We start from the raw sequence: 23632 nt of genomic DNA on the forward strand, positions 1-23632 counted from the left end.
AGTATAATGTGCGAATTATGAAGATTATTTCCCAAGGATTTAATTCTATATGTTTGTTTTACTGTCCATGAAGATTTTAATTTTTTTTGCATTTGTAGATATTTCTCCTAACAATGTTATCTCTAGAATTCGAGCTAAGTTCTCTCATTGGAAGTATAATGTGTTAATTGTGAAGATTATTTCTTTAGGACTTAATTCTATATGCTTGTTTTACGGTTTATGAAGATTAATTTTTTTGAAAATTGTAAATATCCTTCCCAACAATGTTATCTCTAGAATCCGAATAAAATTCTCACTGAAAGTATAATGTGTGTTATCGCTACACCTTGTACTTATTAATAAATAAATAAGAAGTGTTTTTTTGAAAAATAATAATAGAGTTTTTTAATTAAAAAACTACCAAATGTTTTTAAATTATATTTTAAAAATTAAAAATATTTAAATGCAATTTTTTAAAATAATAATTAAAATCGCTAGAGTATATACACAAGTACAACACAAATATAAGTACATATATGAACAATTACAACATAGAGTCTGACATAAAGCTTAATAGACGAAGAATTGAGAAAAAAGAGATAGAAAATCCATACGTAACATACGCATATGATAAAATTAGAGACCCATATCTACGCATCACAACTACATACAGGGGTGAGCCAGGAATTTTATAAGGGTGGACTTGCTGAAAAATCTTACAAGATTTGTTACTATTTATTAATACAGAAGGTGACCAAGACCTTTGTCTGCCCTTTTGGTTTCGCCTATAATTATATATGAGGAAACTCAAATCTAGTTGCTCAAATACAAAAAGGCTCCACCTTAACTAGGGGCAAATGCAAAAGGGGTGAAAAATTTCAGTTCGACCTCTTTAAGAATTATTAAATTACAAATTTATGTATAGTAAATTTGTACTATAACCCAAAACAATATATATATATATTTAATCTTTAAAAAGATAATAAAATTATAAATTAATACATGATAAAATTATATTTTTGATCTCTAAAAAAAATTATAATTTAATTACGATTTTTTTTTTCTAAATTCGCTTCATCATCATTGATATTTTAAAGCCACGAGTCAAAAATGAATTTCATGCATGCATGGTGGGTAAAACATGAAAGTGGAAACTTGAAAATGTAATGACACATGATAAGTGGAAGATGAGTTTGACAATTGACATTCATGAATTCCAATGTAAATATATTTGTCTTCCATTCAACAAACATGCTGCTATGGTACACTAAAAACACCATTTCTGATCAAAATACTCGAACTGCAAGTTCATCTCTTTATCATCACTTTATATTTTTATATTTTTATATATAAGTGGTGAATCGTGGTATTATGTTCTAGGAATTTAATTAAAAAATTCATAATTTTTTGGATTTAATGAAAATTTTCAAAAGATTAGAGGGTTTAATTAAACCTTTAAAAAATTTGAGAAAATTTAACTAAAAATTCCAAAAAATTTCAAAAATTTTAAAAAACTTAAATGATCATTTTCCAAAATTTTGAAGGGTCCTCGTATACATGATCAAATACAGTGTTAAAAAGATTTAGTTCGAAGCTCAAATTGATATCTTTATTTTTGCTTCAACCAGTTGATTTTATATGATTTTTTTTTAAAAAGTGATTCGATTCACAATCAAATGTGAAACCTAATAAAAAAGAAAAACCGTATACTTAAATTTTATATTTTGTTAAAATGAAATTCAAACTAATCAATTTTGTTATATTTTACGTGAAAAAATATATATATACAATGTTCGATTAATGTAAATTGATATAAAATTGATAGTTTAGAACTAATCTAAAACTTAAAGAATATGAATTTGTAACATCAATTAGGGTGATATAAATTAAAAATATTTTGGATAAATATAAAATTAAAAATAAAGTCCAAAATAATAAATTATTTATTAGTGTTGAATGTTGATAGAAATAAATAAAAAAGGGAAGAAGAATGAGAGATATTTCCAAGATGGGGGAGAGTACATGTTACAATAACATAATATTTGAGTTCATGTTCCCAAGACAGCACGAGTGTGTTGGGTGTGTGTTTTTGTTTTTGAGTCATCTCTTTGAAACTTCATTGTCTATGTGTTGTTCTCTCATCTCCAAACATTTGCCTCTGTTTCCTCTATTCCGTCTCATAAAAGGCACCAACCCATTTTTATTTTTAAATTTTTTTAGAAAAATGTTTATTAATTTTTTTTATCTTTTACCCAAAACCGAAAGATATCTAAAATTATGGATAGAGTTCACACTAGCAATGTTTGAATAGGGCTAGTTGGACCGTATGGATCAATTGGATCAGGAATTGATTAAGATATTGGTTTAGAGATTGTTATCGGATTGGTTGAACTTAGATCTGCCCATGGGTTGGATAGTGTCTTGACAAAATTTTAGGCCTGTTTGAGAGGCTCGAGCCTAACTCGAAAAATAGACATAAAATTTTATCAAAGCTCGGCCTGAATAAAAATGCTAAAACTCGGGCTCAGCCCGTATTAAATTTTTTATATTATTATTATATATATATTAAATATAATATATCAAAAACACTAAAAACATTAAAATAAAAGTTTCCCAACAAATTAAAAAATAAAATTTTATACTTAAATAACACTAAGATGATACAACTTAACAAGTAAATTTCTCTAAAATAGTAACAAAATTAACAATAAAATAAGAGTTATACAATATCCAAATAATAACAACAAAATAATAGCAACATAATAGTGAAATTACAGCAAAACAATGGGAAAACAATATATTTTTTTCTTTTTGCAAATCTGGGAGGCCTGGGCAAAAAAAGCTTTACTTGAGGCTTGGCCCGTTTTCTAAATAAGCCTTAATTTTTGCCTAAATCCTCCCACTTTTCGGGCAAGCTTTCAGCCCGAGACAGGTGGCCCGACTCATGGACAAGTTTAGTTGAGCCATAATTTTATTGTTTTATTATATATATTTTTAATATTTTTAATATTTTAAAGTTTTTTAATCGAATTGGAGGTCTAGCTGATTCAACCACCGGCCCAATTCTAAAAACATTGATTCACACATGTTGTGACTTAAACCCCAAAATAATTTTGAGAGAAAACTCACACAAGATGGAACCCAAACATAAAACATCAAGTTTTCTAACACTTCAATTCTATACTATTATTTAAGGGTTTGATTGAGTTTGAGTTGATATCAAAATTATCAAAAACCCATTATTTTTATAAAGCAATAAACACCATTTTGAAGGTATTTTATTTTTATAATTTTTATATAAAATCTAAAAGTTTTGAGTTAATCGGGTTGATGAGTCATATTTTATTATCCTAACTTAATTTGAAATTTTTCTAAGCAAAATTATTATTTGATTTAAAAAATCAAATATATATGGTTTCAAATTTATCTCAAATTTGAAATCATTCGACTTTTTCAAAGTAAAATAAGTAAAAAAAGAAGAAGATACTTTAGTATGATAATCTTAAATCATTAATTAACTTATTTAGGCCCCAAAATTATTATTTTAGAAAAATTTTATATATTCTTTAGATTTTTTTTAAAATTTTTTAATTTTTTAAAACGTATAAAATTTAGAATTTTTATAAATATTTAGAATTTTAAAAATGATTTTAAATTTTTGAAAATTATTTGAATTCTTTTGATAATTTTTGTTGAGAGAGAGACCAATTTGCTTATTTTCAAAATTGACAGGGACCAAAGGGGTATTTACACCTATCTGTTATTCGAACAGTAAAATTCAACTTGATTCGAACTCAAAACTCGAATTACTTATTCAAATTGACTCATAAAAATCGAATAACTCGATTCAATTAACTCAAAATTTATATTTTTTAATTTTTTATATTGAATAAAATTTTACTCACCTCTAATCACCATCAATTTTGGAGTTGATGAAAAAAATTGAATAACTTTTATAAAAAAAAATGGAGAAACCCAAAAGAAAGCCTTTTCTTATTCCGTAAGGTATCTCATAAAAAAGTGAATTTTGATTTCCATAGAAATCCAAACAAAATCCAAATGGAACTATTTTTTTTCCATGATCTGAAATTTTGGATCCTTAGGGAGTTTACTTCTCAATTTTTTTTCCCATTATTGAGTTTGATTCTTGATCATATAAAAATGGTTGTTTTGTTTTCCGGATTTTTAATTATCTTTATAAAAAGGATTTGATCCAAGAACTCTGAGAATTTTTTTGGCAAAATTAAAAATATATATGATTATTACCTTTTGTTTGGATTTGTTTTATAAAAACTTAAGATTTTTACTAATACTTTTGTTACAATAAATGTCGATAATGGTAATAGGAATGATCGTAAAGCATTAAGAAAGAAAAAATAAAAACATACAGATTTTACGTGAAAAACTCTTATTGAGAAAAACCAATAAAAAAATAATCCTGTTATAATCAATGTCTACAGATCCCCTATTTTGTCTCTCTATTTTATTTCTTTAACAAGTGACGAGATTGAGTCACACAACTCTAATAACTTTTAACCAAGTTTCTATAAAAAAAAGAATATGAATTTTTCATGAACAACAAAATGGTGTTGTTCACCATTTGTTTGAATGTTATTTAAAAATGATTTCTCCATTTAGATGGCGATGGCGACAACATGAAGGAAGAATACAATACATATGTATTGCATTTAGGTATTTTGAGGGAAAAATATTGAATTGGAGTTTATATCCATGTGTAAAAATGAATGGAAAAATAAATAATGTGGATTAATTTTATTGGCTAAGGGTCGTAGTTTAAGTAGTAGGAAGGGTCTATATAATAATATTTCGCTGACGTGTGATTATACAATAATTCAAAATTTTAAGAGAAAACATGAAAAATTATAAGGATTGTCCAATTAAGAAAGAAAAGTATAGAGATTTATAACCATTTTTAATTGTTAGACATTTTTTAAAATGTAAATTTTTATCATATATTTTTTAAGTTAAATGTGATTGATGACCTAATAAAACTTATCATTTGGATGGATGAACATTAAAAAGAAAAAAACAAAACGAGAGAATTGTAATCAAGAGAACTCAAATTACATTATTTTGCATCTTTGTATATGAAAGCATATAAACATAAATTGATTTAAATTAACATGAAATTGAAAATTCACAAAGTAAATATTCTTGAAAACATAACAAATCCTTTATCTATGAGTTGGCATAACCACAAGGCTTGCAAGAAACCAACTAATGATTTCTTGTAGCAATGATCCCTTCTCTTATTTCATTAAATAATTAGGGTTCTTTTAACTTAGTACAAGTATTGGTAGAAATGAAGCGATTTATAGTAGTAAGGAAAGGGATGGGGTGTAGAAAGAGATGATAGAGATTTGTAGTAATATAGAGTAGGAGGGAATGATAATAATGAGGGAGGAGACTTGGAGATTTACGATGTAATTGAAGGTAGTGGAAGACCTGGAGACTTGTTAATGTAATGAGGGGAAAATAAAAGAGACAGAGGAAGAATGGATCTTCAGATGAAAAGAAAGATATGTGGAGTTTACTTGTAATATGATGGAGGTGATGGTGACTTATACATATATGGGGGTGGAGATTCATACTTGTATGGAGGAGGTGGTGGTGACTTGTACACATATGGAGGAGGAGGTGGTGACTTGTACACATATGGGGGTGGAGGTGGTGACTTGTACTGGTATGGAGGTGGTGGTGGTGATTCATACTTGTATAGAGGTGGAGGTGGTGACTCATATTTGTATGGAGGAGGTGGTGGTGACTTGTACACGTATGGGGGTGGAGGTGGAGACTCATACTTGTATGGAGGTGGAGGTGGTGATTTGTACACATAACGAGGAGGAGGTGGTGACTCATACTTGTATGGAGGAGGTGGTGGTGACTTGTACACATATGGGGGTGGAGGTGGTGACTTGTACTTGTATGGAGGAGGTGGTGGTGACTTGTACACATATGGGGGTGGAGGTGGTGACTTGTACTTGTATGGAGGAGGTGGTGGTGACTCATACTTGTATGGAGGTGGAGGTGGTGACTCATACTTGTATGGAGGAGGTGGTGGTGACTTGTACACGTATGGGGGTGGAGGTGGAGACTCATACTTGTATGGAGGTGGAGGTGGTGACTCATACTTGTATGGAGGAGGTGGTGGTGACTTGTACACATATGGGGGTGGAGGTGGTGACTTGTACTTGTATGGAGGAGGTGGTGGTGACTCATACTTGTATGGAGGAGGTGGTGGTGACTTGTACTTGTATGGAGGAGGTGGTGGTGACTTGTACACGTATGGGGGTGGAGGTGGAGACTCATACTTGTATGGAGGTGGAGGTGGTGATTTGTACACATAAGGAGGAGGAGGTGGTGACTCATACTTGTATGGAGGAGGTGGTGGTGACTTGTACACATATAGGGGTGGAGGTGGTGACTTGTACTTGTATGGAGGAGGTGGTGGTGACTCATACTTGTATGGAGGTGGACGTGGTGACTCATACTTGTATGAAGGAGGTGGTGGTGACTTGTACGCGTATGGGGGTAGAGGTGGAGACTCATACTTGTACGGAGGTGGATGTGGTGATTTGTACACATAAGGAGGAGGAGGTGGTGACTCATACTTGTATGGAGGAGGTGGTGGCGACTTGTACACATATGGGGGTGGAGGTGGTGACTTGTACTTGTATGGAGGAGGTGGTGGTGACTCATACTTGTATGGAGGAGGTGGTGGTGACTTGTACTTGTATGGAGGAGGTGGTGGTGACTCATACTTGTATGGAGGTGGAGGTTGTGACTCATACTTGTATGGAGGAGGTGGTGGTGACTTGTACACGTATGGAGGTGGAGGTGGAGACTCATACTTGTATGGAGGAGGTGGTGGTGACTTGTACACATATGGGGGAGGAGGTGGCGACTCATACTTGTATGGAGGAGGTGGTGGCGACTTGTACATGTACGGGGGTGGAGGAGGAGACTTATACTTATATGGAGGAGGTGGTGGTGACTTGTACATATATGGAGGTGGAGGTGGTGACTCGTACTTATATGACAGAGGTGGTAATGACTTGTACGTATATGGAGGTGGAGGTGATGACTCATACTTATATGGCGGAAGCAATGGTGGCTCGTACATGTATGGTGAAGGTTGAGGTGATATATAATAGTATGGAGGTGGTGCATCGTAAGCAGGCTCATCCTCAGCAGCTACATTATTGATTATCAAGCACAATGCCAAGGCATAGGCTAAATGTGGCCAAATCTTGGCCATTTTGGGGAGCAAGGCTCTTAAAACTGCACTAAGTTTCACTTCTATGCCAAATAAACAAAGGACTTCCTGTTTCTGATTTGTGATCTCCCAATGGATGTCTTGAAGTTTATATAGTAATCTCACCAATATTTTAAAAAAATTTAAATTGGTGTATATGAAACTTCCAACCTCTACTTAACCATTAAATTAAATCCATATGTGCTCAAATGTTATATGAAATTATTAACTATTGAAAAATGAAATTGACATTCCACTAACTCGTGCTAGACTTTGGTACTTCAACCATGAAGTAGTCAACACAATTTGTACTTGAAATGTTCTTAGCAAACATTACATATTAAAAATTATGCATAACTTTAATTTTATATCCAATTTCCTATTTCACAAAATCGAAGTACCCTTCGAATTATTATAATAGACTTCATTTTTAAATTTTTAGATCTAATTATAGATTGGCACCTCTACTATGTGAAAGTTGGGATTTAATCTTTCTAATTTAATTTTGCCTAATTTGGTTCATTCACTTTTTTTAATGTTATTAATATGTTTAAATTGATAATACCGTTAAATTGATGTTATAGAATTTTTTAAAAAAAAACCCTTTAACATTCAATTGACATATAAATTTGTTATTATTTGAACATGATTGATTGGATATCTATGTAGTCACTGTGTGACAGAATAACAGTAAAACTAATTCACTACTTTAAGAGCAATATCTAAGAGTGCTATCATTATAGACCTACTAAAAATATTATAAAAGTATAGAGATCAAACTATGTTCAACTGAAATAAAGAGATTAAATCTCAAATTTTTAGTATAGTAGAAGGACTAATATAATAATTAAACTTTTTTTACGGAATCAAATTTAGTTTTATCTTTATTTCGATTTGGATATTGTGTAATGGGAGATATAATTTCTTTTAGGATTAAATCATTATTTTGGACTTGAACTTGGTAATTTTGCTTACATTGGGGTTTGAAATTTTTTTTCGTCTAAATCAATCATTGAACTTTGTAATTATTCTCATATTGGGGTCTGAACTTGACAATTATTCCCACATTAGAGCTTAAACGTTACGGTTTTTAAAGACTAACTTAGATAAAAAAATTCAAGCCCCAATATATGAATAATTACCAAGTTCAAGGCTTAATTTGTATAAAAAAGTCCAGACCCCAATTTAAGAATAGTTACTAAATTTAAGGCGGGAACAAAAAGTTCTGATTAAGGTGAAAAAGTAAGAATAGAAGCAATTTGAAGAAAAGAAAATTATGAAAGGCTCAGTAAACGTTTGCCTAAGTCCAACTGAACAGGTAAACTCCTCCCTTGGACTATGTCACAGTGAACATATATAATATTTATAAATTTCATTTTGGGTTTGTTGGCAATGCCAATTTGGTATTTTATTAAAATTATAAATTAAAAGTAGACCAAATCACTGGTAGAGTTATAACAACGTTTCGATATCAACTTTTATTAATTGTGTTCATATCAATCTTATATTTAATCTCTAAATAATTATTGTTGATTGAGTCTTAATTCGATTAGCATTGATATTGTTGTTAATGTAGGAGGACGTGGGCTCGAGTGTGTTGAAGCGCATTATCCTCCTATTTAAGGGTTGGAGAAGGGCTATTAATTATTTTAGATTTGGTATAAAAAGAACAGATATGATAAAAACTTATACTAAGAATAATGTTAAAAAAAACCCTCTTAAATAACTCTTACGGTTTGAGTTTTGACTTTGTATTTTTATTTTATCTATTTAATGTGTATTTTAATTATATAATATTTTTTTATTCTTTTATCTTATAAAACATCTATCACACTAGAGTCTACAAAACTTCTTAAGTGATTTATGAGATAATTTTTCTTAGTATATATATTATGGCATCATTATATAAATAATAATACTGTATTTATAACTCATTAAAAAAATTAAATCAACTAAAAATTATTATTTTAAGTGATTTATTTTTTAAGTATATTTGAAAATCGATATTGAAAAACAAATGATAGAATTTTTCAATATAAAAGTGGAGAAAATGATAAGAATATAAGGAGTTACTTATCACTCAATATAATTTTTTTCCAATTTTTTTCTTTTAACACTATCCTTTAAATACTTCACCTTTAAATTTTAAAAAAATATTTATCAAATAATCTAATTTTATTCCGTAGTTAATTTTAAGTAATATATCAAACATATTTTATAACTCAAATTTAATTCTTAATGTTTTAGCACTTAATTTTTCTACAGTCAAACAACACCTAATTAATATATAATATTATAGGATATATATTAAAAAACGTAAGGAAATATATTAAGTTATCGATATTTCAAAATTTTTTTCAGAGAGAGTTATATACTAATTGGATTTGGGTATAGTTGTTTGTAATTATGTACGTGTGACATGTTCAGGTAGCTATTATTATTAGTGAACCTCATTGAATTGAATGTAAATGAAGTACCCCAGTTATAATCTTCAATTTATAGAGGGAGGGTGAGAATTGAAGTAATTACACTTGAATCCAATTACATTTTTGCATTCCAAACACACTCATCCATTATTTAAGTTAATGTATAGCTAGTGATCTCACTTTAATGCGCTTTGGGATAGGAAAGTAAGTAGGGATAATGTTGGACCTTGTAAACATTTTCAGAACTTGATGTTTTGTCATGGATTAATGGACATGGGATTCAAAGGCTCGAAATTTACATGGAGTCGGGGTAGCTTATTAGTAAGGTTGGATTGGGGAGTTTGTAAGAGAAGGTAGGACAATGTGTTTCCTGAAACTACCATTTACTATTCAGAGTTTAGGTTTTATTAAAATATAAAGGCATAAAAGTAGGAGGAATTCAACATGATGGTACTGAGGCTGCGAAAGAGTGGAATAAGTTGATGTTTGAGAGTATAGGGGTTCTCAAGAAGATGATCACGGTTAGATTGAGGGGCATTCGACAAGTACATGAAACATTTAAACCTTGTTGCTTGGTTAATTTAAAAGCCAAATTAAGAGAAGAATTATAAAGAATACTAGACTGCGAAGAAGTATAAACCCTAAACCTTAAATCAAAACAGTTTCATTGCATGTCGGAATGTAAGTGATAACATCATCACCCAGGCAAGATGGGATGGATAGCTATCAAATTTTATTTGGTTTCTTGATGCAAATTTTCCGAGGAGAATAATTAGAATCATACTGCATTATATTTCTATAATCTCTATGCGACTGGAGGAATTGGACAAGGAGGTTGGTCATAGTGTTGTAGGAAAGATTAACGGTAACGAAATTGGTCAAATTAGTCACTCCACCGTTAAATGATAATGAAAAATTAATGGTGCATTTATATGAAAAAAATTGGGTGACTAAAATAGAAATGATTCTTATTCAGAGTGACTAACAGGTAGTTTATTCCAATTTCAGAATGAAAAACATAGAAATAAATTGTTAAATTTTTATTATCATTTGACGATGGAGTGACCAATTTGATTAATTTCATTGGTCAATTTGATTAATTTTTATTTAAAGTGATTAATGAGATGATTTACTTGTTCCAATTTGCTACTAATTGCAATAAAAATCAATACAAGGCAAACAAATGCTAGCACGATTATATATATTGAATGGTTAAGCACTTTGTTTATTTATTTATAATATTTGGAGATAAAGTCAATGGCTCTCGGTAGTTGATTGATCAAGAATTGAGAAGTTTGTCTATGGATAAGACATGGTTTAGATGGAAAAATGTGAAGATTTTTCTTTTTAAAGTTGACATTCATTGAATTTTTGTTATTGAAATTTAAAAAAAAACACTATTTATCGATTGAGTCTTAGCTTAATTGATATGGATATTATTATTAATATAGGAGGATGTGAATTTGAGTGTAATGAAGCGCATTATCCTCCTATTTATGAGTTAGAGAGGGGTTATGAGTAGTTTTAAATATCGTGTTAAAAAGAACAGATATAATCAAAACCTATAACGAGATTATACATTTCATGATCCACTTTTAATCTCAAGCTTCTAACTTGAAATTATGTATGATTATATTTTACTTAATCTAATCTTTATAAAATTTAGAAGATTAATATATCAAATGATACTCGAATTTAATTTTAATATACGTGATACCTATTTTTTTTTTGTCCCAATTAAATCTTTAAATTTGAGTCAATGGAAACAAGACTCACGTATTAAAAAAATTATATAATTTTGTATGTTGATTTTTATATTGAAAATTTTCAGTAAATGATTTTTACAGATATTTTATAATAAATAAAATAAAATAAAAATATTTTTAAATTAAAAAATTCAAATGGATCCCAAATTTTCTAAAAAAATCTATTTAGATAAAATCATCAAATAATTTTAGACAAGTTTATTTATAATTATGTATTTGGGCCATGAAAAATGGAGTTCAGTAACCCAACACTTAAGCAAACTCACAAAAAATGCTAAAACTAAATTCATGCTGTGGCAACTCGTAGTCCTTTTAAAGCCCCAAAATAAATCGAGGTCCAATAAATCATTCAAACCTCAAAAACCATAAAGCTGGAGTTTTAATACACTAGTTAGCAATAGATTAAATTTAATCCGAAAATTTTCATTATTCGTATGACTTATTAAAAATTTTTTATTCATATTTCTAATTTTAAGTTTAAATTTATGTTAATTATTCAATATGTGGTGACAAACTATTTTAACATATATATTAAATAATTTTTTGTTCTTAATGTAATAAATTTAATTTGAGTATTGGTTAATTGTAGTCTGAGTTCATTCATAATTCTCAAGTAAAATATGTAGAAGAAAACATAGTGTAGGCTATTGCTTTTTTTTTTTGGATTAGGAATTTAATCAGAGGATTGTTAATGGCTTAAATATTTTAAGTAAAGAAATCGAATTGCATATATATTACAAAAAAGGATCAAGAATCAAATGATTTCCTCCAACAATTTATTATTCATTTATTCATTCAACAATGTGACAAACATCAACAATAATTTCAAATAAATGAAACGAGCAAGAACTTCAAAGAAAGTAAGAAATAATGTTCCAAGAAATTATATATTGGCTTCCCTGAACTTGGAAAAGCTCTTGATTTGGTTGAAAAATGGTCGCGGTGTTGTTTTTCAGTGATGAGAAAAATGAGAGGGAGGCGGTGGAATCTTTTAATAGTATGGCGGTAGAATAGTGGAGTTGTAAACAAGAGGTGGTGTCGAGTTGTAAACATAAGGAGGAAGGCGTAAAAGAGATGGTGAAGGTGGAGATGGAGGTGGAGACTAGTAAATGTAAGGAGGAAGGCGTAAAATAGATGGTGAAGGTGGAGGTGGAGGTGGAGACTAGTAAATGTAAGGAGGAGGAGGTGATGGAGATGGTGGAGGTGGTGACTTGTAGACATATGGTGGAGGTGGTGAGGAAAATGGTGGAGGTGGGGACTTGTAGACATATGGTGGAGGTTGTGAGGGAGATGGTGGAGGTGGAGACTTGTAGACATATGGTGGAGGTGGTGAGGGAGATGGTGGAGGTGGAGACTTGTAGATGTAAGGAGGAGGAGGTGAGGGAGATGGTGGAGGTGGTGACTTGTAGATGTAATGAGGAGGTGGTGAGGGAGATGGTGGAGGTGGTGATTTGTAAACATAAGGTGGAGGTGGTGAAGGAGATGGTGGAGGTGGGGACTTGTACACATAGGGTGGAGGTGGTGAGGGAGATGGTGGAGGTGGGGACTTGTACACATAGGGTGGAGGTGGTGAGGGAGATAGTGGAAGTGGTGACTTGTAGATGTAAGGAGGAGGAGGTGAGGGAGATAGTAGAGGTGGTGACTTGTAGATGTAAGGAGGAGGTGGTGAGGGAGATGGTGGAGGTGGTGACTTGTAGATGTAAGGAGGAGGTGGTAAGGGAGATGGTGGAGGTGGTGATTTGTAAACATAAGGTGGAGGTGGTGAAGGAGATGGTGGAGGTGGGGACTTGTACACATAGGGTGGAGGAGGTGAGGGAGATGGTGGAGGTGGGGACTTGTAGATGTAAGGAGGAGGTGGTGAGGGAGATGGTGAATGTGGTGACTTATAGATGTAAGGAGGAGGTGGTGAGAGAGATGGTGGAGGTGGAGACTTGTAGACATATGGTGGAGGTGGTGAGGGAGATGGTGGAGGTGGAGACTTGTAGACATATGGTGGAGGTGGTAGGGGAGATGGTGGAGGTGGAGACTTGTAGATGTAAGGAGGAGGAGGTGAGGGAGATGGTGGAGGTGGTGACTTGTAGATGTAAGGAGGAGGTGGTGAGGGAGATGGTGGAGGTGGTGACTTGTAGATGTAAGGTGGAGGAGGTGAAGGAGATGGTGGAGGTGGTGATTTGTAAACATAAGGTGGAGGTGGTGAAGGAGATGGTGGAGGTGGAGGTGGGGACTTGTACACATAGGGTGGAGGAGGTGAGGAAGATGGTGGAGGTGGGGACTTGTAGACGTAGGGTGGGGGAGGTGAGGGAGATGGTGGAGGTGGGGACTTATAGACGTAAGGTGGGGGAGGTGAGGGAGACGGTGGAGGTGGGGACTTGTAGACATAAGGAGGAGGTGGTGACGGAGATGGAGGAGGTGGGGACTTGTAGACATAAGGTGGGGGAGGTGAAGGAGATAGAGGAGGTGGGGACTTGTAGACATATGGTGGTGGAGGTGAATGAGATGGTGGAGGTGGAGACTTGTAAACATATGGTGGAGGAGGTGAATGAGATGGTGGTGGTGGAGACTTATAAATGTAAGGAGGAGGTGGTGAGTGAGATGGTGGAGGTGGGGACTTGTAGATGTAAGGGGGAGGTGGTGAAGGAGATGGTGGAGGTGGAGACTTGTAAACATAAGGAGGAGGAGGTGAATGAGATGGTGGAGGTGGGGACTTATAGACATAAGGTGGAGGAGGTAAGGGAGATGGCGGAGGTGGAGACTTGTAGACATAAGGTGGAGGAAGTAAAGGAGATGGTGGAGGTGGAGACTTGTAGACATATGGTGGAGGAGGTGAAGGAGATGGTGGAGGAGGTGAATGAGATGGTGGTGGTGGAGACTTATAAATGTAAGGAGGAGGTGGTGAGGGAGATGGTGGAGGTGGGGACTTGTAGTTATAAGGGGGAGGTGGTGAAGGAGATGGTGGAGGTGGGGACTTGTAGACATATGGTGGGGGAGGTGAAGGAGATGGTGGAGGTGGAGATTTGTAGATGTATGGAGGAGGAGGTGAATGAGATGGTGGAGGAGGTGACTTGTAGATGTAAGGAGGTGGTGGTGAGGGAGATGGTGGAGGTGGGGACTTGTAGACATAGGGTGGGGGAGGTGAGGGAGACGGTGGAGGTGGGGAGTTGTAGACATAAGGAGGAGGTGGTGACGGAGATGGTGGAGGTGGGGACTTGTAGACATAAGGTGGGGGTGGTGAGGCAGATGGTGGAGGTGGCGACTTGTAGACATAGGGTGGTGGAGGTGAATGAGATGGTGGAGGTGGAGATTTGTAGATGTAAGGAGGAGGTGGTGAAGGAGATGGTGGAGGTGGGGACTTGTAGGCATAGGATGGTGGTGATTGATATGGATGAGGAGGTGACCTGTAAATGTATGGTGGTGCTCTTGAAGGTGTTTTCGGTTTCTTCCCATAATATGGTTGTGGAGCATTATAAGGCTTATCATCATTAGCAGCTACATTGTTGATGATCAACAAGCACAACGCCAATGCATAAGAAAGGCATGGCCAAATTTTGGCCATCTTAGTCAAAGTTAGAGCACTGAAATTCTCTCAACTTTGTTTTTCTTAAGATGTATCACCTTTCTCTATGTGTGGATGAAATGTTCAAGACAACCTACTATTTATATAGTCACCCTTCCAATATTTTTTTAAATTTTTAATGCTTTATGATGCACCCAAACTCTCCACCAAACCAAATAATTGAAGATTATATATTCCCTCGACATTTATTAATTTATTGAGGAATTTGTAGTTATACCCCACTAATTTGGATACAAACCTTGAATCGGTCCAATAAAGTTGTAAATAAATCATTCCCAATTGTATTTTATACCTTATTATACATATAATTTGTTCTTGTAAGATGTGCAACTCTTAAATGTTCAATATTTGTCAAATGAATAATAAATATTTGATATATGGGAAGCACCTTGTCATCACGTTCATAATTTAATAGTTTTTAATAATGTTTTTTTTTTTCATTTGATTATGCAAGAAGTCAATGCTTTACATCGTGTTAAAAAATTGTAGAGAAACGAAACATCTCCTATCCATTAAATAATGTAAAAAACACAAAAATATTTTCATTTTTAAGGGTAAATTATATAAATTGTATTCATTCTTGTTCTGGTCACTTGCCTTTAAATTGATAACGTGCATAATAACATGTCATTTTTCTGACTGATATAATAACACATTTAGTCATAAATATTCACATGTTCTATCAATTTGATCTTTAATCAATATAACATTTCACATTAACAAATTTTATCAATTTGATTCTCACACTTTCTAATCGAAGCTATCAGAAAGCTTTGACAATAGAGGCATTCCAAAACCCAAAAAAGAAAAAAAAATTCTTCAATCATGCAAATATAACATACTTTACTGGGTTTGTTAGGAATTATACTATATTAGAATTTTAGTTTCTGGGTCATTTAAATTTTTACTTGTTCTTGTATTTGATGGTTACCCAATTTAAATCTTTAAAGTTGGATGACCAAAACAGGAACGTAAGCATAGTTGAGTATTCATTTGTATAGTATACATTTTTTATCAAAAGAGATTAAAGAATATTTTAACCCGTATCTATGGATAAGAGTTTTAATCAAGAAATTTTATTGTTCACTTGAGAAAAGAAAAAGCATATCACATTATATCAAAATTTCCAATACTATATCAATATAAAAAAAATTTAACATTTATCAAAATTTCTAATGTTTTAATTAAAATTTTCGATATATATTTGCATGAGCACATGCTAGAAATTTTAACACGTAATTTTTTTATAATATATAAACATCGATAATAGATTGAATGTGAGTTTAAGAATGATAATTTTTAGAATTGACTCGACTCGACCTATGAACAAATAATAATTGCTTCTCTTTTTCATATTTTGCCAAAATTTATTTTTTATACTTAATATTTTATTCCAACATTCTAAATATCGGACAGCTATTTTTATTTTAAAGAACAATATTCTCATCTATGGATAGATCTAATCTCAATTTTTTAATTGCAAAATAATTGAAAATTTCCAACTTTGTTGTGCATATAAATATATATTTGGGATATTCATGAATATATATTTATGATATTTTTTATTTTCCGTTTATATTGGGTCAATTTACTACTTAAAGATGAAAATGAATTGGTCAACTAATTAGGAAGGTATCTAAATGTTGGAAATGCAAATGTAAATGGTAAGCGAAGTCAACACTACTTCCATTGCCCGACAATAACTAAGATCTAAATCCAATCATGATATAGACTAATAATATCCAATAATTATCTCAATATTGTTGATTGAGCCTTAACTCGATTAACATGAGCATCATTGTTAATATAGAAATACGTGGGTTCAAATGCGTTGAAGTGCATTATCCTCCTATTTATGGGTTGAGATGAGCTACGAATAGTTTTAAGTATTGTGTTAAAAAGAACATATATCGCCAGAATCTATAACGAGATTTTCAAAAAAAATAATTAGCTCAATATTTATATTATTATTTAAAGTTTTGATTGAATTGAAATATTTTATGTCTATTTTAACTCCACAATCGAAATTTATGATTATCTTTCTTAATAAAACAGTCTTAAAAATTTAAACCTTTGTCATTAAACCAATAACTTGATTAATGTAACTTTAGCTTTTGATAATGAATATTCTATCTCTGTCAAGCATTTTTTTTGCCCACGTTCGTGTGAATCTGGACGAATCTAGATATCTTTTTGTTTAGGAATTTTCTTTTGCTCATTTTGTCTAAATTCATTATGTACGTTAATATTAAAAAATTTTAAAAACTATCTAAAACTCATAAAATACATTAAAACAAAATTATAAAGCACTATAAAAGTTATTGAAAATATATATATTGTCATTTTAATAATTTTTATAAATTTTAAACTATTTTGTTATCATTTTTAGGATTCTTTATATAATTTTTTAAAAAAATTTATAATTTTTAATAATTACGTCCACAAAGAACCTGAAAAAATGAATTTGGACGTTTTTATGTCCAAGCACAGGCTAGACATGTATTTTTAAAAAAATTATTTTTTTAGAAATTTTTAAAATTTGAAAAATATATGTTGACTCGGTCAATATATTTTCATGTGGCATACCACATATCATCTTCACGTTGCTTTCGTCAATCATGTCAATGTCCATTAACAGTTAAATTGATCGATGACAGTTTTTAATTGTTTACAAAAAGAATCTAATTGATTTTTTTTATCACTATGAACTTAATTGATTTAATTTTTTCATAACATACTTCCAAAGGAAGAATCCAGGTTTAAATCTTAAAGACAACATTATTGAGAGGGATAACTACAAATCCCGAACATAAATTGTAAAACTGATATTGTAGTTCATTGAGAAATTTCTTTTGTCACGATTTTGACTAATCCAGGGCCACGTAGACAAACTAATCCACCTCATCTCCCGCATTCAACTAAAGAAAATTAGACCTAATTTCTGTTATAGTAAGTCCATAATTTCTTTACAGCCTATAGTTTAAGGTTTAATAACGCCAAAAGAAAAAAACCATAAACCTTAATCTTGGGGTAAAGTTGGATATTACAATTACATTTATTTTCTCCTCTCTATAAGTTTAAATAATGAAATTCAAGCTCGATATTTAAGTTGATTGAATTTTAGCTCAGTTGACATAGATGCAATTGCAACAATAAAAAGAACATGCACTCAAATCCTTTTATGAGTTAAAGGTTTGAGGGTATGAGTATAAGTTGACGTTGAATCAAAAAAAGTGAATCTCTTATCATTGATATTGCTATTTTCTAAAAAAAGTCCTTGATTATTACATTTCTCCTTTAGAATTATTTTAAATTAATTGTAATAAAATCAAATTCAGTTTGGGTGTATATTGCTTGGGTTGGTGCATAATTTTAGAGTACAAAAAAAAAAAAACATTAGGTTAAGCAATTTGATGGTGCTTAGAATTTAAAGAGAGGATTTGTTAATTAATTATTAACATCACAAAATTCAATAAGTTTGAAATAAGAATGGTAGAAGGAAGGGGGAGTAAAAGCAACATAATTAAATGAAGAAAAGATAAATGAAATATATGGAAAATATATTATGAAGTAAACAATTACAAAGTAAAACCTCAACCCTTGATAAAGATATCAATGTATCAATTGTAACAATATATATTACTCAAAAACAATCAAGAAATCATTCGATGATTTCCCACATCAGTTTATTTCTTCTCTTTATTTTTCCAACTATGAGAAACATCCACGTTAATTTCAAATAAAAGACACGAGCAAGAATTTCAAAGAAAGGGAAATTGTTCCAAGAAACTATAATTTAGTTTCCTTGAACTTAGAAAAACATTTGATTTGGTTGAATAATGGTGTCGATATTGGCTTTTAGAGATGCGGAAAAGAAGATAAAATGGAGGAAATGTAACTTTTTAGTAATATGGAGGTGGAGGCTTGTAGACATAAGGCGGAGGAGGAGAAAGAGAAGGTGGAGGTGGGGACTTGTACACATACGGTGGAGGTGGTGAGGGAGATGGTGGAGGTGGAGACTTGTAAACATAAGGTGGAGGAGGTGATAGAGATGGTGGAGGTGGAGACTTGTAAACATAAGGAGGAGGAGGTGAAGGAGATGGTGGAGGTGGGGACTTGTAGACATAGGGTGGAGGTGGTGAGGGAGATGGTGGAGGTGGAGACTTGTAAACATAAGGAGGAGGAGGTGAAGGAGATGGTGGAGGTGGGGACTTGTAAGCATAGGGTGGAGGTGGTGAGGGAGATGGTGGAGGTGGAGACTTGTAAACATAAGGTGGAGGAGGTGACGGAGATGGTGGAGGTGGAGACTTGTAAACATAAGGAGGAGGAGGTGAAGGAGATGGTGGAGGTGGGGACTTATAAACATAGGGTAGAGGTGGTGAGGGGGATGGTGGAGGTGGAGACTTGTAAACATAAGGAGGGGGAGGTGAATGAGATGGTGGAGGTGGGGACTTGTAAACATAGGGTGGAGGTGGTGAGGGAGATGGTGGAGGTGGAGACTTGTAGACATAATGTGGAGGAGGTGAAGGAGATGGCGGATGTGGAGACTTGTAGATATAGGGTGGAGGAGGAGAGGGAGATGGCGGAGGTGGAGACTTGTAGACATAGGGTGGAGGTAGTGAAGGTGATGGTGGTGGTGGGGACTTGTAGACATAGGGTGAAGGTGGTGAAGGTGATGGTGGTGGTGGTGGTGGAAACCTGTAAATATAAGGAGGAGGTGGAGAGGGAGATGGTAGAGGTGGAGACTTGTAGACATAAGGTGGAGGAGGTGAAGGAGATGGTGGAGGTGGTGACTTGTAGGCATAAGGCGGAGGTGGTGAAGGTGATGGTGGTGGTGGGGACTTATAAACATATGGAGGTGGTGGAGATGGAGATGGTGGTGGTGGGGACTTATAAACATATGGAGGTGGTGGAGATGGAGATGGTGGAGGTGGGGACTTGTACACATAAGGAGGTGGAGGGAAAGGAGAAGCTGGCGGTGGAGACTTATAGGCATACGGTGGTGGAGGTGGGGACTTGTAGACATAAGAAGGTGGTGGTGGAGAGTTATAGGTATATGGTGGTGGCGATGATGGTAGAGGAGGGGACTTATAAGTATAACGAGGCAATGGTGTTTCTGGTTTCTTACGATAGTAAGGCGGTGGAGTATTATAAGGCTCATCATAATGGGCAGCTACATTGTTGATCAACAAGCACAATGCCAATGCATAGGCTAGACGAGGCCAAATATTGGCCATTTTGAGCAGAATTGAGCACCAAAATTCCTTCAACTTTTTCTCTCTGATGCCTTGAGATGTAATACCTTTCTCTTTAGTGAATGAAATGTTTTAGACAAACTACAATATATATATACTCATCCTTCCAATATTGTTTCAATTGTTTAATGTTGTATGAAGCTTACTAATTCTCCAACAAAACCTAATAATTTAACATTTTATTCCGTCAACCTTCATTAATTTATTGTGGATTTGGTAGTGATATCCCACTAATTGCATACAAACCTTGAAAGTGTCATTAATTTATGGGGATTTGAAAGAGTCATTTAATATATGATATATATTTTATTTAGTTTTCTTGTTTTAATGGGGTGAATTTACTACTTTTAGACGAAAATGAAATGGTCTTCATTCGGCAATTGTACCTCAATATTTTTCTTCTTTAAAAATGCTAAATCATGAATTGAAGTGTTCCATTGTTTTGGAATGGGTGCCGTCCACTTGATATTGATGTTGTCCATTGGCAAACAATATCTTAGCTCCAAATGGAATTATGGTACCAACTTTGGATTTTGATTATGGATGTAAATAAAAATCGTGAATAAATTGGGTTTTTTTTAAGGATACTTGAAATTTAATTTTTGGACAGCATTATAACTAATAATTTTGTTTAAATTTTTGTCGGTTTAACCACTTTGTTAAGAAAAAATTCATCGTAGTGAAGATTTTTATGTACTTTTCATGTGAATTACCATCAAATTATATTAAGATTCACTCAGAAATTTCTCTTGTCATATATGGTAAAGTTTCTTGTGTAAATAAACCAGCTAGAGAAAATCACACGAGATGTTTAGAGCCGCTAGTTCTTGTAGAGTTGTGGGAGAAGTTCAAAAAATTTTCGGTTGTTCTTGGGATATGTGGCCCCTTATATTGTATATGTGTCTTGCCATGTAGGTCTAGTAGTATAGTTCAGATATGGCAAAAAAAGAAGAAGCTAAAGTCAACAAGTTCTAATCCAATCCGACCCAATTGGGTCGAATTTCTTTTCTTTTTTTTGAAATCGGGTTCGAAGTGAGTTAATTTTAAAAAAGAGTTAGATTAGATGAAAGTCGAACTTACCCTAAACCCGCCTCACCTTGACCTAGAATAATTACAAAATTACCCTTATATATAATATTAGTTAGGTAATTAAGAAATATCCTAAGATTCTCTTCTCTCATTCATCATGCGGCCTCTTTTCTACTTTTTAACACAATGTTTAGAATCATTCATTAGCGCACTTGAACTCACATCCTCTTATATTAACAACAATACCATACCAATCCACTTAAGACTCAATCGAAAATTTATTTTATTTTTATATATTTAAAAAATTCAAAAGTTCAAAACTTAAAAAAGAATTCAAAAAACTTGAGAAAATTCAACTGCGAAAAGAAAAGAAAAATTGAAATCCAAGAAGCCCATAAAGCCCTAAAACTATTGTGTCCGGAACCCGTAAAGAACATGTTAGGATCGTCCCGAATAAGCAACGAACAAGTAAAAATAGTAGAAGAAATTGAGAAGATGAACACACAAATTTAACGTGGAAAAACCCCTCAAAAGAGGATAAAAAACCACGGGCAAAGATAATTTTACTATAATGGCAAAAGAATGAAGAGTACAAAAGATGGAGATAAAAACTAAACCCCGAAAACCCGAAAAACAAAGAACCCTCAAACGTAAACACAAAATTCTCTGAATGTGTTATGAGTTCTAATCTAATGGGTGTCTCATAATTCTAAGATTGTAAAGGAGCCTATTTATAGGCTAAATTAGTAAGTCAAATAAACTATACTAATAAATGCTAAATATATTATACTAATAAATACTAAATCTTCTAGAAAGAAAATATATTTTTGTTTAACTTGACTTGCAAGTAATCTCTTAGAATTTGGGTCACACAATTCTAACAATCTCCACCTTGACACGAATTCTTTCAATGCCATCTTTGCCAAAACCCGCCACGGGCCTATCTTGAACTATGCAGGGAATTAACTGAGTCGAATCTATGCTTAGAAGCTGGAAGACTTCTAGCCTTCGACTTGTGCACTGCCAAATCAAAACTAACCCGGGTCTGATTTTCACGAATACAGTGCCCTAACTTTTCAAAACCTGCATCCAAAAGAGAACCTCTCTTCAACGAAACGGTCATACCTTTTTCCCTCCTATGACCAAGTTGCCTCCGCTTCAAATGAGTCGACTTTGACTCCGTAACGGACGAGGGACGTCCGATTTCACCGGTCACTGTAGAACCTTCCAGAATATAAAGACTGCCGGTTCTTTTACCTTTTAACAAAACGAGAGCTCCACGAGATACTTTAATGTCGCTCGACTCGATGTTGATTCTGCATCCTTTTAAGTCTAAAATACTCAAGGAGATGAGATTCTTTCGTAAATCAGGTACATACCTGACATCTGAGAGTGTCCTAATCGTCCCATCGTGTATCCTAATTTTAACAGTACCAATACCGATTATTTTACTAGATGAATCGTTTCCCATGTGCACAACTCCACCTTCAACTGAACTGTATGTGGAGAACCATTCTCTATTGGGACACATGTGGAAAGAACATCCTGAATCTAGGATCCACTCAGACGTAAGCTTGGAGTTATCGCTCGTTGACACTAACAAGAAATCATCACCGCCTTCATCGACCAAATTAGCACCAGCTACATCTTCCTCGTTACTCTCATCAGCTCTTTTATTTCGCAGTTTATAACAATCTGCTTTGACGTGACCTAACTTTTTGCAATAGCGACACCTTTTGTCTCGTTTCTTTGATGCTACCAAAACGGAAGCTTGTCTATCTGCTTTGCTATTCAAATCAAACTCATTGTCGAGTTTGTCTCTACTTAACAAATGACCCTTCACATCTTCGAACGAGAGTTTGTCTCTGCCATAAATCAGGGTCTCCCTGAAAGACTTGTATGAAGAGGGTAAAGAGCACAATAATAGCATAGCTTGATCTTCATCGTCAATATAAACCTCAACGTTCTTTATATCATTTAAAAGAGTAATGAATTGACTGATGTGATCTTTAAGAAGCTCACATTCGTTCATGCGAAACGTAAATAGACGTTGTTTCAACACTAAACGGTTAGCCAGAGACTTAGTCGCATAAAGAGTTTCTAACCTTTTCCATAAGGCGAATGAGGTCTTCTCCATCAATACCTCCTGCAATACTGTATTCGCGAGGCACAACTGGATTGCAGACAAGGCCTTTTCATTAAGCTCTTCCCATTCTGTTTGATTTAGATTCTCAGGCTTTTTCCCTGTAACAACCTTTTTCAAGCCATTTTGAACTAGAATTGCCATCATCCGAACTTGCCACAGATTGAAATTTGTCTCACCATCG

The 23632-nt window shown here is 33.4% G+C and overlaps 3 protein-coding genes across 3 annotated transcripts; all 3 read right to left on the minus strand.

Moving 5' to 3' along the window:
* Positions 1-5131: 5131 nt before the first annotated feature.
* Positions 5132-7321, minus strand: LOC107945245 (extensin-2). The gene has a single exon (XM_016879176.2). It carries the CDS (start codon positions 7256-7258, stop codon positions 5531-5533), a length of 1728 nt encoding a protein of 575 aa, XP_016734665.2. The 5' UTR covers positions 7259-7321; the 3' UTR covers positions 5132-5530.
* Positions 7322-12200: 4879 nt separating this feature from the next.
* Positions 12201-15069, minus strand: LOC121203240 (extensin-2). The gene has a single exon (XM_041109577.1). It carries the CDS (start codon positions 14998-15000, stop codon positions 12610-12612), a length of 2391 nt encoding a protein of 796 aa, XP_040965511.1. The 5' UTR covers positions 15001-15069; the 3' UTR covers positions 12201-12609.
* A 3480-nt stretch (positions 15070-18549) lies between these two features.
* Positions 18550-20322, minus strand: LOC121225315 (extensin-2). Its single transcript, XM_041109578.1, has one exon. The coding sequence runs from the start codon at positions 20256-20258 to the stop codon at positions 18924-18926; it is 1335 nt and encodes a 444-aa protein (XP_040965512.1). The 5' UTR covers positions 20259-20322; the 3' UTR covers positions 18550-18923.
* Positions 20323-23632: the final 3310 nt, after the last annotated feature.

This window comes from Gossypium hirsutum, chromosome D13, assembly GCF_007990345.1.
Source record: "Gossypium hirsutum isolate 1008001.06 chromosome D13, Gossypium_hirsutum_v2.1, whole genome shotgun sequence".
In the NCBI taxonomy this organism is placed as follows: domain Eukaryota; kingdom Viridiplantae; phylum Streptophyta; class Magnoliopsida; order Malvales; family Malvaceae; genus Gossypium; species Gossypium hirsutum.